An 18,286-nucleotide genomic window follows, 5' to 3' on the forward strand; every position below is an offset into this window, starting at 1 on the left:
AAACGGCTAGCATAGTGCAGTCTTCTAGCATGCTTTTTTTGCTAAATTACATGTTCAAGGTTCAATTTTGGCTAACTTCAGTATTTTTTGTTTAAATTTTTTTCAAGGTTTAATTCTAGCTTGCAGCACTAATTATTATTAATATTACGTACTATTTTTTTCATGTAGCTTGCTATTATAAATGTAACATAATTTTAACAATATTCTTATCTTAAATTAATCTTATTTCTAGATTATGATATTTCTATCAAATTTTTTTATCGGAATTTTCATTAAAATTTTGTTATATAATTTAAGTTCTAAATTTTTTCTTTTCAATTTCTAAAGGTCCTCACTTAGGATCAAGTTCTATCTCCGTCACTCGATGTTACTTTTTAATGATTTGGCAAATTATTGTAAAATAGAAAAGCATAGTTGCAACATATATTGACTCTCAACTCAATCACAGATTTCTTGTTATTTTTCAAGATTTTTGTATGTTTTGATATTATTATTTTATTTTTGTGCCCCAGTAACCCTAAGTTTCTGGCTCCACCACTGACTGCTGCAACTTTTTTAACAACTCATCTGCTCCTGCTTTTGGAGGACCTCAGCCACCGGGATATATTACAGCAGAAATCAAAATGGTCTTGGGTTCTTTGGTGGATATGAAAATTCTGGAGGATACCATTATTTCAATAGAAATAATCATGCTGGGACTTCTAGAAACTATACTAATACACATGGTTTGGTGAAGAATGTTGGAAATTCATATGGTTTTGGGAAAATAGTTTGTCATCAACATAACAACACCGATTACCGAGACTCTTGTAATCAAGATGGAGACATTGGAAATCCTCATAATACATCCTTCAAACCTGAATCTTGTTAAATATGTTACGATTCTGACCATATTGCTCTGACATGTTCCCAAAGACCATCTCCCAGGCAGGTTCTTGCTACCGGTTCTTCTTTACAATGTCAAATTTGCTTTAAGACTGGTCACAGTGCCACATAGTGTTTACATAGACATCATTATGATTTTCAACCGCCAACTCATGAAGTGCCTCAAGCTATGATCGCTTCCTTCTCTTCTCAATCAAGGGCAACATCTATTCCTACTAATCCTACTTTAATGTCCAACAATCCTTCAGCTTCCATTGGGAAATCAAACGACAATGCTTGTCTTTCCGCAACTCCAGTTTCCTCTGATCTTTCAGAATGGCAACATCAATTGCTCAAGGAAATTGAAGCTTTACCAACACAAGGCACTAAGCAGCTCATGTTTACTCCTTCGAATAAAACTACACTGAATTGTAGGCAGTCCTCTCATCCTATGAAGCTATGTCAATCACTGCCTCTTATTCCTCCCGGTTGAAGCAAGCATCCTAATTGCTGTCTTCGAACTATTCCATATGTTGCAATCTGATGCTAGGTTCCCTCCCATCAGCTTGAGGGGGGATGTTAAGGGTAAAAATGGTATTTTGCTAAGTCAAGTTAGATATCTTAGTATAAATACCTGTACTTGACTCTTGTATAAATAGTGTTAGTACTCACATTCTGTAATGTGCTCTATTTTCTTGATTAAATACAGACCTCTTCTTCGTTTTCTTTCCTTCTCCTCAAGATAATATACAAAGCTTTCATCTATGAGGACTACTATAACGAGAACTAGTTGAGGACCTTTTTGTTAGACCCACTTTTCGATTATATTTCCGCAAATCAACATTTGGATGTTTAAATATTTATGTGTAGATCATTTATGTAATTTTTCAACCAAATTGAAAATCGTTAAGACATTCATATTAGTGATGTATCAATTATGAACATGAATGGTACATATTTGACATATTTGGTTCGTCAATTGATTTGATCTACTTTGGTACCTTAATAATCAGCAATTTGAAAGAAAATTTTCAGAAGTGATCTGCTCATGCATACATAAACATCTAACAGTTGATTTGCTGTAATGTAATCGAAAAGTCGGTCTCCTAAACTGTTGATTAAAAAGTCCTTAACTAGTGCTTATTAAAGTGGTCCTTATTAAAAGAGCTCCGATTTGATTTAACAATTTTGCTCGAGCAATAGTAGCTAATTGTGAGTGATATAATATGTTTTATTGAATTATAAATTGACATGTGGACAAAAAAAAAGAGAGAGAAATATAATTTTTGTTTTGGCGATTCATAATTCATTAACTAAATATAATTAGTCATTTTAGCTAAAACTTAAATTTAACTTAGTTATAGTTTGGATGTTAGAGTTGAATTTCGCTTCAAAAATAGTTATTTATATATAACTAAAACAATATCTATCCACGTTGCACTTGTTCCTATTGTGGTAAGAGTTTAACCATAACTGGGTCTGCAGTTCTTACTCTTACCCATGGTAATAAGGTAAACTAGAAATATTCCCCACGCTGGCCAAACCCGTAAACTCAAAATGCCAATTTTGGCAGATTGTCCATCTCTGGTTGGACAAAAAGACAACGATGAAATGGAAACTCACCCAACACCCACAAAGCCAGGAAAGAAAGCAGCTCATGTGTTCAGCACCACAACCACTATCTCTCTCCCCATTTATATTGGAGCTCTGAACCTCCACTTCTCAACTTTCCCTGTTCCATAAAATGTCGCAGTGGGCTTGTGTCTCTGCCACCAACTTGAGCTACCAAGCCAACCTCATCAACACCCAAAACCCACAAACCACTCCCAGATATGATGCGCTCTCCTTTCACGGCAGTGAAATTGTTGCTCGGAATTTTGGGTTTCTGAGCTCACAAGCTACTACTAGTATTGGTAAAAGGCTGAGGAAGGGTGCTCTCCCTTTGAAGGTTTTTGCTTTAGCTCTCTCTCTACTGTGCTATGTTCTAGGTCCTAAGTTGTTAGAAATGGGAATTTAATTTGGTTTGTTTGTGATGGTGTAGGTGGTTTGTGTGGATTATCCGAGACCCGAGCTTGACAATACTGTAAATTTCTTAGAAGCTGCGCTCTTGTCTTCCTCCTTTCGATCCTCTTCTCGCCCAGCTAAGCCCCTGAAGGTTGTGATTGCTGGTGCAGGTGACAATCTTGTCATAAGTTTTTAGACAATCTTTGAATTGGGTTTGTTTCTTCTTTCGCTATAAGCACCTAATGCATGCTTGAATCAGAATTGTAGTAACTGTTATGATTGAATGTGCAAATTTTGAAAATATTATGTAGGTTTGGCTGGGTTGTCAACTGCAAAGTATTTGGCAGATGCAGGTCATAAACCCATACTACTCGAAGCAAGAGACGTTTTGGGTGGAAAGGTTTTTCTTCTGCTCTGACTTTATCTCAATTTGACACCAGATTGCTCTTTGTTTGAAAATATTAATTAGTACTTAAGAGAAACCTTTCATTTCTGACTTTATGTATCGGATTTGATTTCTTTTTGTATTAGTTTGGCTTCAAAATGAATGAATTAGAGATACTTAGGTGAGGTGGTAGTTTGTTGATGGCATTCTAGTCACATGCCTATCAGATCATCATTTATACTTGCACAATTCATATATGGTTCTGGTGGTAATTTGCTGGAAGTTGACTACAAAATACTAGACTTCTCTGACTTTTCAGAATCTTGAACTGATCTTTTAACATTGAGAACTTAGCTGAATAAAAAAATAAAAAATAAAACAAAGAGAGCTTACCTCAGCAAATAAATATAGGAAATTTGGTTGACGATGCTCAAACTATATACCGTTTAGCTAAGAAGTAATGTTTATTTGATCTAGAGAAGCATGAATTACAAATAGGTTTTGAGTTTCTTTGATTGAGCAAGCATTTACCTTGCGTAACCAACCTTGTTGCCCAGACCGTCAGTGTTTGGTGTTAGTCAAGTTATGTGTAGATAGGTTTTGCTTTTAGGGCTGTCAACTTTGGTAAAAAGGATCCAAAGCTGCTTGGATAGTCAGTAGTGGCTCCTCTATGTATTGTCTGGCCCTTCTGAGTTAGAGAAATATATTAGTCCTTGATACATAATGATGGAGTTGAGGGCTCAATTGATGAAGGTCTCTTTGATTGCTCACATAGAATGATAAGAGTACGGGACCCCTTCCTTTTCTAAATCTTTGATAGACTTTGGTATCTGTTGTTTTGTGAATCGCGTACTTGAGTTGCAGACCATTAGCAATTTCTAAAATAAACTTTTCTTTGAAGAAAGAAAAGATGAATGAGTAATCATTTTCATTTCCATCATTTTTGTTTGTTGCCTTGTACCCTAACCTCAAATAACTTGATATATTAGTTGTTCTTATGATAGAAGATTGTTGCTATGTTAGTAGTATCAGCAGGTCTAACCTGTTCGAGTATCCATATGTTCAATCTAATACTTTTACTACAGTTATTGATTGGTTATTTTCTAGTAATATCAGTCTAATCAAGTTCATAGTTGTTTATAATGAGGTGTGGACAATGAGTACTCAATTTGAATGGTTACTGCCGAATTGTGATTTGATAGGTGTTATATATATATATATATATATTTTTTTTTTTTTTCTTCTTTTTCTTTTTGTTTTTTTGGGTATTGACGTCCCAACTTTTTCTAAAGATTGCAGCATGGAAAGATAAAGATGGAGACTGGTATGAGACAGGCCTACATATATTTTGTAAGTTGAGTTCCTTTTTTTTTTTTTTTAATCAGTTTTTTTATGAGCTAAATGAACTGGTCATCATACTATATATGACAACATTTGGCTGGCTAGAATTGGAGATGCCTATAACTAATCTGGGAAGGAGATTCTATGTGTGTGTTGCCTGAATAAATCACCTTCCAGTTTTTTGCTCAGATTCTGACATTCTGTCAAGTCTGATATTCTCTGTAAAGTCTATACAAGAGAAAAGCTCTCTTAGAACTATTGAAGGTCGAGGATTCGAGGAACTTACACTGCCAGGATTATATGGTTGCAAGGATAAATTTCTGTGAAAAAGATAACTACTTGAAATAGAGTCTTTAAAGAAGTATTTTCTTACATAAATATTACTTTTTGACAATAAGAAAACTTAGCTTATAAGCAACAGAGCTAAAAAGGAATGGGGGAACTACAATTACGTGGACGTGTAAAAAAAAAAGTTAGATCCAGACAAAATGTTTCTGTATTTTTAAAACGGTTTGATAAACATTGCTTAATAAATGATGCTGTTTGAAAGTTATCTTGAACTCTTGATGATTACACAGTTCAGAACTCATGCATGCTCAATCCTTTTAGTTATCACCTACTGTCTTTTCCTCACAATAAAAATCCATTGCCTAGGGATCAGATTATGTATCTGATTAATATTCCATTAGTTTTGCTGTGTTTTTGTGTTTTGTTTTTTCTATAGTCTCCTGTATGCTCTTAATACTTGTAGACTTCTTTTATTATATTATCAGTTTAGCTGTTTACATTGTATCCATGAATCTGCCTTATCTTCTTCTTGATTAATGAAATTGGTTGCCTTAATTTCATCTAAGAATTTCTTTAAAATTCATTTCTTGAAGATAGTTCTTTTTTGGTTGTGTTGGCTAGTTGGGGCTTATCCAAATATTCAGAACTTGTTTGGAGAGCTTGGTATCGATGATCGATTGCAGTGGAAGGAACACTCTATGATATTTGCAATGCCAAACAAGCCAGGAGAGTTCAGCCGGTTTGATTTCCCTGAAGTTCTGCCAGCACCCTTAAATGGTGAGATATTATAACCACCCTCTTGAAGAATGAAATTAGATTGATTCTGTACCACTGCAATTCATTTGGCTCATAGCAATAGAAAAAGTTGATGAAAATGACTCCTTGTTTTATAGAAACATGAAAAAATAATTCTTTACTAATTTGACATACTGCAATACCTTGTTTACCAATTATCTGACACTGTGTGTATATTTACTCATTATATATCCAATACATATGTATACGTATTCGCTACTTAGACATGATACCATTGTGTGGAATCGCAATCCTATAATTTTGCTTACCAAAATGTAAGAGTTAACCTTATACTCTAAGCCTTAAAATGCTATCCTACACGGTAAAGTAAAGATACTAAAGTTATGCCGGCTGATTCATCAACCAATCATGCCAACTGATTAGATCGGCATCCTGCAAAATGGGATCCTGTCAAAGAAGCTTTGTTTCTGTGATTTTCCTGAGCTTGTAGTGATTATGGCTGGCAGGAATATGGGCCATATTAAAGAACAATGAGATGCTGACATGGCCAGAAAAAGTGAAGTTTGCTATCGGACTTGTGCCAGCAATTCTTGGTGGACAGGCTTATGTTGAAGCTCAGGATGGCTTGACTGTAAAGGAGTGGATGACAAAACAGGTACTTTGTATTATGCGTTTTGTTTTCATTAAAAAGCTGTTTCTTTAAAAAAAAAAAAAAAAATAAAGAAAAGTTTCTTTAATATATATGGTCTTGTTGTTTGCCAATGTTTTGCTGAGTGAGTCATACTCGGCTAACTTGTGTGCCATGAGCACATCTTGTAAGGAGTTGAAAATTTTTAGTTTAATATGAGATGATTGATCCTAGACCAAAACCTGCTTCTTGGTCATTCAATTTCACAAACTTGAACCAAGAGATCTCAGTACCAATTGGCTTAGATCAAGTACATATTTGAAAGTTCAGATGATCAATCATATAGGATTATGAATGATTTGATAAATGTTGTAATCTTGAAGCTTCCTTTATCTGTTATTATCAAGTGTTTAGGCTAGATTGATGGTTCCTATTATACTTGAAGATTCCGTTTGTGATAAAGTTTCAGTTTTCTCTCAAATAATCATGTAGGATGTTGATAATAGTGACTTTAGACAATGCTATTATGAAAAGCACACCCTTTCCAATTATTAGTTTATCAAGCACTTTTATGGTGTGCACAAAAACAAAAGAAGAATCACCAGGTTATGTGGATTAGTTATTCTGACATGTACTAAAACCTATCCGACCCTAATTTGTATAGGTAATATGCTTTAGGCCTTTAGGGTGTTTATCTGGTTCACATTGCAGCTTTAATGCAACTTATGTCATAAAACATCAGCAAAACAAGACTAGCCTAGGAGTCACAATGCCAGAAAAATAATAACAACAGCCATCCAGTCTTGAATGGTAGAGGACAGAGTGTATTTTTTATGAATTCAGTAGAGATGGAAACCCTTAAGGATGAACCTAACTCTCTTCCCAAGCTCCTCAACCCCCACTCCTTTGTAGTCTAAGGCATAATGCCAGAAAACTAATTGACAACAGCCTTCCAGTCTTGAATAATAGAAGACAGGGTGTAGTTGCTGAATTCAGTAGAGATGGAAGCCCATAAGGATGATAAGAACCCAACTCTCTCCCTAAGCTCCTCGACCCTTGCTCTTTTGTAGTCTTCAAAGATTCATTTATTCCTCTTCAACCATATTACTCAAAACCACTTGCCTTGTAGTGGTGCGGCACTGCAAACTTATGGATTTGGAAAGAAGGTAGGAGTTGTGGCAAACTTCTAGAAATCTAGAAACTCTATGAAATTGTGCAGTTTTTCTCCTTGAAGAGAAAGAAGGCATAAGCCTGTATGTAATTTTAGGCATACGCATGCAGATATAAAGATTCATTTTTTTAGTCAAATAATCTCTGCAATCAATGAATCAAATTGGGGATTGTTATCCAACTACAAGAAATGAATGGACATCTCCTTGTGGAAATGTTTACCATTATGAGAACTGGACGATTTAGTTGATACCATTGGATGACCAAATCATCTTGTATTTGATTGAATTTTTGTAGAGATGATCTCTGAAGGGTTATTTAGAAAAAGAACAGTTCCAATGATGCTTCTACAATGTGGAGTATATGAATAAAAGAGATGGTTTGGACAAGAGTTTTCAAATGGCTTTGGACAAGATTATTGTTCGGATTAAATACTGCAAGTAATGAAGTTATTTTTACTTGTCTCAGACAATAACTGGTGATTTCTTCTTTTCTCTCAGGGGATACCTGATCGAGTAACTACTGAGGTGTTTATTGCCATGTCAAAGGCCCTTAACTTTATTAATCCTGATGAGCTCTCAATGCAATGCATATTGATTGCTTTGAATCGATTTCTTCAGGTATGTCGAATGCTTTCATCTTGATTATTCTTAAAAATCTTCCTTTCCTTCTATTTATAAGATTGTATGGAACGAAAAAAAAAAAGAAAAAAAAAAAAGAAAAAAAAAAAAGAAAAAAAAAAAGAAAAAAAAAAAAGAAGAAGATGAAACAACTCTTCCCATCATGGTATGGCTTCATGTGCATCGTTAATGGATCTCAGAACCATTTAGTTTTCAGTTTCCTTGTGTGTTATGGACATAAGTCAGAACTGAGAAGCAGCATATCTAGAGTAGCATTCCTTGTGAAAGATCTTAATTTTTTGTGTGATGAGTTCCATCTCTGTAAAACTATTGGATATATGTGATCGGTACTTCAAGGACAGCTTTTCGTTACAACCTATCATTTACTGATCAGTAGATCTGTAAACACATGAATAGGAGAAACACGGTTCCAAGATGGCTTTCCTTGATGGAAGTCCTCCCGAGAGACTCTGTCAACCAATCGTTGATCATATCCAGTCATTGGGGGGTGAAGTCCGGCTTAATTCCCGATTACAGAAGATTGACCTAAATAATGATGGAACAGTGAAGAGTTTTGTACTACAAAATAACAGTGTGATTGAAGCGGATGCTTATGTATCTGCCGCTCCAGGTGCGGGCGCAAACTTTCCTTTAAAATTGTATAGTTTGTGTGTGTGTGTGTATTTTAAGTTTCCCTAAGGTGGCTATTTCGTTTTCTTCCAAACAGTCGATATCTTCAAGCTTCTAGTGCCTGAAAACTGGAAAGAGATTCCATATTTCAAGAAATTGGACAAACTAGTTGGGGTTCCAGTCATCAATGTACACATATGGTCAGTGGATTACCTTAAAAATAATGAAAATAGCTCTCTCTATACTTTCTCTATCACTACACATATTGATTCCTCAAATCTCACATGACTAGAACTAGATGGTCTGTATTGACAACTTCCTAATATATGAATTACATTCTATGGAATTTACTGGTCTAGAAATTTTATTTGAATAAAACCCAATTTTTTTTATTAGTCTAGCAGGTTGATTGGAATTTCTTAATTAGAACATAAGTCCCAAGAGATTGGGATTGGCCATGGCATCTTTCCATTAGGGTCCTAAACCATTAACCCACGTATGTGGCAAAATGTTACTAATGTAATGCGGAACCTACTGTTTTTTTTTTTTTTTTTTTTTTTTTTTTTTCCAACTATATTTTTTAATTAGCTGCATTGCAGTAAGTGGTTATAATTATATATATGTTAAACCGATCTTAAAGAGTTTATTCAATTGCAGGTTTGACAGAAAACTAAAGAACACATATGATCACCTACTTTTTAGCAGGTCTGTCTCATAACTTATGTTTACTTTGGCATATTAGATGATATTGTGCTTGCTTGCAGTGTGTGCCATTATGTGTTTCAGTTTACTGTTTGCTATCTTGTCCTTCTGGCTAGCCTTGTATGAAGTATGAACTATTTTATTCAACCATGGATCATGTGCATAAGAAAGTATTGGTAGTAACCAAGGGTTCCTTAGCAAAATAAAAAGCTAAGTAAAGATGCTAAGACATGCCTCCCAGGTAAAAACATTCAAAGTAGAGATATGATGCTACGTTGGTCCTTTTGACATAACATACTTGGCCGCCTCCGGTCCTGTAGGAAACCAACCCATAGCCAGGAAAACTGATGTTCTTTTCAATCCAAAATGGAGGTATTTGTTAGCAACAACCTTTGGATTGATAATATAAGATTTTCATTAAAGAGTTAAGAGAAAATACACAGGCCATTTGGTCTATGAGTTATCCATATGCTTCTGTTGCTTTCTTTTAGCCGGTTTCCTTTGACTTGCATTTCTTTTCTTAATCTGACACATGGTTTTCTTTTCAATTTTTTTCCCCAATGCAGAAGTCCTCTTCTAAGTGTGTATGCTGATATGTCGGTAACATGTAAGGTAATATCTGTTATTTATTTATTTATTGTGAACAAGCCCAGTTGTCTCCTTTTTTTTTTCCTTCTCCTGGGTGTCATTACACAAAGTTATCCGGAACACTGGGTCCATCATGCATGCTACCCTTTTCTAGTTTTCTGTATCCTTAGTTATTGTTTGTGGATCATGAGAAAAATGTCGTCTTCATTGGACTGTTACTATTTGACTACATAGACCACTGAAAAATATCATAGGATTTTTCTGTCCTTTTTGAAGCTTAATAGGATCGGATACCTTTTTCTTAAAATTTTCTTGCTTCTGCATCTAAATAAACAACATGCTACTCTATCAAATCACAAAGATAATAGCAAAGGAAAGAGGAAATAACACATTCTTTAGATGATGAGGCCATTTGTTATTCAGTTACTTGACGAGAAATTCTGGTCTTGTTGGACACCACAATTGAAGCGCATGAGCCTGACTTATTGATTATACACTAAATGGTATGCTTGCCATGAACCTTGGCTGAAGTAGGCATTGGGGTGGGTGAGAGGTAGTCTTAGGTTTAAGTCTTCAACTCTTGATGACAAAGTGACAAACAAAAGAACAAAAGGTAGACTGTTTATCAAAAGTTACAGATCCTGTTACACACTCTCACCTACATGCTAAAATAATTCTTGATTTAACACTTGATCAGTTTTCCTCACTGAAAGTTTTATTTTATTTTATTTATTTTTGTATTTTACTTTACTTTTGGGCTGAGACATAATGCATCATAATACTCATTGCAGGAGTATTACAATCCAAATCAGTCTATGCTGGAGTTGGTTTTTGCACCAGCAGAAGAATGGATTTCACGCAGTGATGCAGAAATTATTGATGCTACACTCAAAGAACTTGCAAAGCTCTTTCCCGATGAGATAGCTGCAGATCAAAGCAAAGCGAAGATTTTGAAGTACCATGTTGTTAAAACACCAAGGTTTGACTTCATAGCCATAACTCTAAAATCTTACTTAATGGTTGGGGTTCTTTGTCTTATCACTGTCAACAAAACTGATTGGTGTCACTGGGGCTACCATTCCTAAGGGGTTCCATTCCTATTTTAGGAGTTAACTCCAGAATTATAAATCTAGTCCAACAAGACCCAAAAAAAAAAAAAAAGACAAAAAAAGAATCAACAAGTATGCCCCAGAACTGGGAGGGAATAACCATTAGACTGCTGCTCGACATGCCTGATTGATTTTCTTATGGGTGTTAGTACATTAACTGCTTTATCAATGATTTGTCTCTCAGGTCTGTGTACAAAACTATACCAGATTGTGAACCTTGTCGTCCGTTGCAAAGATCTCCCTTGGAGGGTTTCTATTTAACTGGTGACTATACAAAACAAAAATACTTAGCCTCTATGGAAGGTGCTGTTCTATCAGGGAAACTTTGTGCACAGGCGATTGTACAGGTAATCTCCAAGAGGAGTCGTAATTTATATGGCATGATGAACATGTGATCTATTTCTCAATTAGTTATACTTGACAATATTACCATTGCTAGACTTTGACGTGCCTCACATGCCATTGAAGTTGTATTTAATGCCAAAACCTTGTAATTTCTTGTTGTAAATACGCTACCATTGAGCTTCTCCATATTTTGAAATATGCAGGACTATGAATTGCTCGTTGCTCGGGGCCAGAAAAGGTTGGCAGAGGCAGGTGCTCGATGACCCATAAAACTTTATAGAGGCGACTTTGCAACTGTTGTGGACAGTGATTGAAAGATTGATTAGGTTAGTTGTTGTAAATGATTGGATTTTCAACAATTAGCCACCGATCATCCCCTCAGAAATGTATGCAAAGAAGAGTTGTCCAGCACTTTGATAGTGCTGTATTAACATTGGTGTCAATTATAGTAATGCCATATATGATCTTATTGTGTGCGTGTATGTAGCCTGTTCCTTAATCTGTATCTGGATGCAAATCCATCCACGGCGTAGCCATAAACTAGCACCTATCTTCCTTGTTCCGAATATGACTCTGAATTATAGTGTCTTCAACTTCTGGATAGCTGGAAGAGCCACTAAATCTACACACAATTTTAGTATATTGCGATTTGGTGATTTTATGAATTTGGTATTGGAATGTGATTCAACAATTCGATTGGGTACAACTGTAAAAGTAATTTCATGTGCTTGGTAAACTACAAGTTAAAAGTGTTGTAACCGTATACAATTACCAAAAGAAAAACATGGATGCATTTTGGATGCTGAAAATGCATCCATGTTCTCTAGGTAACCAAAAGACCTATCAAAGCAAGTTTACCCATTGAGGTCACTGGGTCAATACTATTCACTGTCTTTTGCCTTTTATTTCCACCATCTAGGTCGTTGGATCAGACACTGTTTACAAAATGTCACCATCTGGGTCAATTTTGTGACATGCCAACTGACATTCGGTGATCTTTTGTGAACAATATCTGATCCAGTGACCTAGATTGTAGAAATAAAAAGTAAAAAAACAGTGAATAGTATTGATCCAGTGACCTCAACGGGTGAACATGCTCTCACAATGGAATAAATTGATGTGAAAATAGATGAAGGTTCACTTGTTGCTCTGTTAGAGGGTAAATAAAAGAAAAGAGCACGGGCAAATTGGGTAGTTCAATATATCATTCAAAATCAGGAAACAAGAAGCTGCTTCAATCAGGGGGAGACGACGTCGTTTGGGGCGGAGAAGAGAAGAGAAGAGAAGAGGAGAAATGCAACAGAGTTGGTTCTGGGGATGGTTTTTCATCGGATCGGGGTCTCTCTTCTTTGTGGGGTTTCTCTACGCTACCATCTTCTCCAAGCTTCTTCCCCCATCCGATAATACCATCATCTCTGCCATCCAAAACGATCGGTAAATCCATTCTCTTCTTTTCCATCCTCCCAAGTCTGATCCAAATTCTGCTTCATATTCGAGATTAGACTACCAAAATTGCATCCTAATTTGACATTTTAATTTTTGTTTCTGGGGTAACAACTCTCTTGGGTTTTGTTTGAATAGTTGGACATTGCCTCAAACATTTTTTGTTTACCAGATTGAATGTAGGAAACCGTTGTTTTCTGACTTCTGTCGTTAGCAGTTGTAATATATGAAACTTCCTATTGTTTGTTGCTTTAAAATTCTAACTCAGTTTGCTTACAATAGGTATTATTGCTTCTTGGTGCCACTGACTCTCCCAGTCCTTTTGGTTGCCGTGTATTTTCATTGGCTCAGCATGAAGATGTTCAAACATGCCTGATTTTTTGTCAAGCCCAACAGGTAATTTGGCAACCTGTGTAAATTTTTATGTTATTTCAGTGAGTTGAGATTAGACAAATGAGGCTACCTTTTTACATCCCTGGCTGAAACTTAAATGTACCTTAAAATTAACAGCTATTCCCACCAATCAAACATCTGCAGACCTCCAACACTGGAAACCCCTGTTACCCTAAAACCATTCCAAGGGCCCCCTATCTCATCCCAGTGCTTTCTAAAACAAAATTTTCCTTCTTTGCAATAAAACAAAAAGTAATCGGGAAATCTTTATTTGTATTATTCATCACTTTCCACTTGACCCCAGATGTAGCTCCAGATTTCATTTCATAATTTCTTGAAATTACGTTTTGGGTTTTCTATGCATCTGAATTTTTTTTTTTTACTTTTCTTATTTCTTTAGGAAGGAAATAGCTCCATTTAAGATCATGAGTTCTTATTGTCAAATGCTGCAAACACAAAAAATGTAAGGCAATAATTGTTAACCACTAAGCAAAAGTATGATTACTTTTCTTGCAAATCATCTTAATCTTTATCAATTGAAATGTTTAAGTTGTAGTGTTCATCTTTTTAGATGTGTTACTATAATATTATCATCCCTCAATTTTTATTTTATTTGTTTGTTGGTTTTTTATTTTTTATTTTTATATTTTGCAAAATTTGCCGCCTAAGCATCTCACATTTGGTTCTTTCTCCCTCGTGTTGTTTACAAAATGAGTCTTTAAACAACGTCGTTTCTTGCATTACTTTAGTTTTTTTTTTATGCCCTACTCTTAAAAGGAAGAAAGTATTAGGACCTTGCTTCTCAAATTTCTCTTTGTTCTAAATGGTCAGTTAAGTAGCAAATTCATGGAAACTGCAGTATTTTGGTTTAAAAGTAACATTATCCTTGATACCTCTTACAAATCTTGGGATGGGTGGAAGGTGAACTATGTATATAGACCGCAGGGAAAGTAAAGAAATTGGAAGAATCATTAGTGGTTATTATTCTCTGTTTGGAACAGTGATGTTTGTTAGATCAAGTCATGCCTTTGGTAAGGTATTGGGTTTATCTAGCATAATTTAAAAAGTAAATTTAAATGATGATGATGCTCTTAATTACTTAAGTGAGATTATTGAAATAACCTTAATTTCCACCTTAATTTTCTAATCCGTTCTCTATATCCAACCATACTTGAGATTCGGAGTATGAGTGTTCTAAACTTATTTTCAACCTGTGTTAACTTCCTTTCGGTCCTCATACAGGCAAGATGTAGCAGTTTTTAACAAGCAAATCTTCTCAAGTTCTGCTAAAGGAAGGGAAGAAGGAGAAAGCAGTTGCTGCTAAAGAGACGAGGAATGAGATAGAGTAGGTCTGAGAGAGTTTGGAGGGAAAAAAAAAAGGCTGAAAAATCAGATCCTCTCAACTGCTCTGAAATTTTATATTGGTTACACCTGATGTATTTGAGTTGCTGTAATGATTTCGCCAATTGATATTAGTTAGTAGTTGACTGTTACATGAGTTACATACGTATTTCAAATTTTTGTACTCGGGTAGTTGTTGTATATCTATGCAATCAGGGCTTAGCTGGACTTATGATGTCAATTTTGTTTGATAATTTTTGGTGATAACATAATCTATTCCCGTTGGCATGTCTTTGTGGCGTTGCTGCTGAAAGTCATGAGGGAGTGTAGATTAACGGGAGATCAGTAGTGGTTTATGAGTCTATTTTTGATCCTCTTTAAGAGCTCCATCATGACCACCTTAGGTGCTTCACTTAGGTTAGTAGTGGTTCATGTTAATATAATACTTATACAGCCACTGATTGATGCAGCACAGAAACAGTTGGTGAGAGTATGTTTAGGGGGTTTGGGAGTGTTGAGAGATTAAGAAAGCAGAATGGTTTTAGAAGAAACAGAGGGTTTTTAGCTATAGAAGGGAGAAATAGAACGAGGGATGTTATGGAAGAGAACAGAGAATAGGGTAGGAGAAGAGAAACCAAGGTACTAAGCCTTCAATAAAATTGAATTTTATTGCATTCTAATCTGATTTGAGTTTACAAACAGTAGCTATATTTCTAAGCTTCAAATGCATAACCCTTAGACTCCTAGAACGCTAGAACACTCAATTAATTAAAGACTACTGATATAAGACCCTTGAGTACTCACACTAAGACTGAAGTAGACTCTTAAAAACACTAATAATTAATCTACATAAAACTGAAAAGTGACTCTTAAAAACACTAGACTCATAATTACTCTACATAAAATTGAAAAATGACTCTTGCAAGACCCTTAAATTACCACGGAGATTTTACTTTGGACGAAAAAGGATTGGGCTTAGTCTTAGGCTTCCAAAGAAATATTTCCAACCAAAAAAACTCGACTCAGTCGAGTTTGGAGCTAGACGGAGTATAGAGTCACCAATTCAATCTATTTAAGGAGGAATGTGCTAGTCTCTTCTTGAGCTTTATGGTTGATAAAATTCTAGTTGGTACGAACTTAAACTTTGAATTTCCATCTTTAAAGGAATATGTGTTGTTATAGTCACAGTGTTGCACCTTTTTATCATATAACCATGGTCGGCCTAGAAGAATATGACACATTTTCATGGGCAGCATATCACAGGTCACAGTGTCAACCAATTTCCCAATAGAGTATGTCACCAAACAACGTTCATTGACCTTGAGATTTGTGTTACTCACCCATGCCACCTTTTTTTAGTTATTTTTTATTTTTTGGAAACAGCGTTTGGAACCCAGCCTAGCTAGAAGGACCTACGCCAACTTATAAGGACCTAGATGTGGTTCGGCAGGAAACCCAAGCTTGCGAACAGCTTCCTCATAAATGATATTAGAGCAACTCCTCCATCTATAACGAGGGTACATAATTATTCATTGCACGGGACACGGGTCTAAAAAATGTTATTTCTTCGCCAATCTTCCTCATGCTCCTTTTGTAGTGAGAACATGACATAGTACTAAACATGGTTTACTTCTACCTCCATCTCTTGTTTAGCTTCCAACACAACAACTTCATTTGCCTTTTGTTTAGGGTTAGCATAGGCCTCATCATTTAGTCCTTCGGCCCTAAGCCCTCCTGGCAGGTAGGGCTTCGGCCCTACCCGGCCCTTGCATTAGGGCGGGCCAGCCCTACCCTTTCTCAAATAGGGTAGGGTAAGGGTCATGCAAATGAAGCCCGACCCTACCCTACGACCCGGCCCGTTTGAGCCCGTTAGGGCCAAGCCCGGTCCGGCCCTTTAAGCCAGCCCAATTAAGCCCTAATAATATTCTATTTTTTCTATTTTTTAAATAGGCTAAATACTGATTACTACCTTGTAGTTTGGGTCTAAAATCAATTCAGTCCCTAAACTTCTAATTTCATCAAGAACACCCCTGCACTTTTAATTTTGATTTAATAGGTCCAATTTATTAGTCTTCCGACAATTGAGTCATTTAACTTGTTGACGTGGCTCATATATGACCTATGTTTTATGATGTGGTGTTGAGGTGGCCTGCATAGTCAATTTAGGAGTGAGTCCCACTATTAGAAATCTATCAAATAAATAGTTTTTCAACAATTAATCCAACTATAACTTGAACTCATAACAAAATATTAACGAATTAGACCTATTAGATCAAAATTGAAAGTAAAAGGGTGTTTTTGATGAAATTAGAAGTCCAATGATTGAATTGATTTTGGACCTAAACCACAGGGTAGTAATCAGTATTTAGCCCTTTTAAATATGTTTCTCTTTAGTCTATAACATACAACTTATCACTTTTTTGTAATTGATTTCCTAAGCTTTATTTTCTTTATTTTTTGTTTCCTTTGTTAAACAACAATTAATTTTGGGAGATTTAGAGAGATAGTTAATTGAATATAACCATCTTAACTAATATTTATAAATGTTATAACTTATAAGTTAATTCCAATATATATATATATATATATATATATATATATTAAATATGATCAACAAAAAACAATGAGTCTTGTATTGCCTATTTAACCATTGAGCCACATTATGAGATTAAAAATATATATATATATATTTCTTTTTGTTAAACAAATTAAGGCCCATTTCGGCCCTATTTAGCCCTATTTAGCCCTATTCGGAAGGCCAGCCCAACCCAGCCCTTTCGGCCCTAGTGGCTCGGGCCTTTCGGGCGGGTAAGGGCTAGCATATTTAAGCCCCGGCCCGACCCTACCCTGCCCTAAATTTTGTTGACTTTGACTAGGCCCGGCCCGGCCCACCCTAAGCCCGGCCCATGATGACCCCTAGGTTAGTAGATGCAATAGGAGCTTCCTTATCTACCAAAGCTACTAACCGATTTGGGCATTATCATCCCAAGTGTCCAAAGCCTCTACATGTCTATCATCTAATTTCAGTCCTCGTATTAGAAGTAGAACCTGCAGCTTCTTGTGCACTCTTAAGAGTAGAAAAAATCACTAACTAGTTGGAAGATGAGGAATCACAATGAGATTTCTCATCTGGATTATTAGTGGAAGATGTGGATCCTCCAGAAGTATTGTCAATGTCTTTCCTTTGCTTGGAATCGACATAGATGATTTCTTTTTATACTCTCCCTCAATTTGGTATGCAATCTGGGTAGCACCATTCATAGTATAAATTTGACCTGTTGCTAATCTCGAAGAAATATGGGGATTCCTGATAGGAGCATTTTAATGCGACGTTTTACTTGCTTTTCCCTACATTTCTTGCGTTATTTCCTTATTAAAACTCTGTTTAGGAAAGTTTCCACTCTTCGAAGGGGAAAGTTCCTATTTGTAGAAAGTTTCTATTTTTGTAGTTTCTATTTATCATTTTTAGTAAGTTTCCATTTTCGGTAGTTTCTATCTTTCATTTTTAGAAAGTTTCCCATTTTCAATTTAGGAAAGTTGTCTTTTTCATTTTAGGAAAGTTTCTATTTTTATTGATAGTTTCTATTTTCAGGACCTCGGAGCTAAAAAGTGGAAATAAACTCACAAATGGAAAGAGGAGCTTGCGGACACCAAGGGGAGCAAAAATGAGATGCAAAGG

The 18,286-nt window shown here is 35.7% G+C and overlaps 1 protein-coding gene and 1 long non-coding RNA gene across 3 annotated transcripts; both read left to right on the top strand.

Annotated features, from left to right (window-relative positions):
* Positions 1 to 2,476: 2,476 nt before the first annotated feature.
* On the top strand, positions 2,477 to 11,912 carry LOC133709548 (15-cis-phytoene desaturase, chloroplastic/chromoplastic). Its single transcript, XM_062135326.1, has 14 exons — positions 2,477 to 2,812; positions 2,906 to 3,038; positions 3,180 to 3,268; positions 4,546 to 4,603; positions 5,504 to 5,659; positions 6,145 to 6,293; positions 7,937 to 8,056; positions 8,474 to 8,687; positions 8,784 to 8,886; positions 9,344 to 9,391; positions 9,955 to 10,000; positions 10,768 to 10,955; positions 11,270 to 11,432; positions 11,634 to 11,912. Exons 1-14 carry the CDS (start codon positions 2,609 to 2,611, stop codon positions 11,691 to 11,693), a joined length of 1,731 nt encoding a protein of 576 aa, XP_061991310.1. The 5' UTR covers positions 2,477 to 2,608; the 3' UTR covers positions 11,694 to 11,912.
* A 757-nt stretch (positions 11,913 to 12,669) lies between these two features.
* LOC133710461 (uncharacterized) lies at positions 12,670 to 14,895 on the top strand. 2 transcript variants are annotated; one of them, XR_009846697.1, is made up of 4 exons: positions 12,670 to 12,864; positions 13,156 to 13,269; positions 13,667 to 13,729; positions 14,509 to 14,895. It is a non-coding gene; the product is annotated as an uncharacterized LOC133710461 (long non-coding RNA). The 2 variants fall into 2 exon arrangements; XR_009846696.1 differs by lacking the exon at positions 13,667 to 13,729 and having other exon boundaries at positions 12,675 to 12,864; positions 14,509 to 14,848.
* The last annotated feature ends 3,391 nt before the right edge of the window (positions 14,896 to 18,286 follow it).

Source organism: Rosa rugosa, chromosome 5, assembly GCF_958449725.1.
Source record: "Rosa rugosa chromosome 5, drRosRugo1.1, whole genome shotgun sequence".
Taxonomy (NCBI): Eukaryota; Viridiplantae; Streptophyta; class Magnoliopsida; order Rosales; family Rosaceae; genus Rosa; species Rosa rugosa.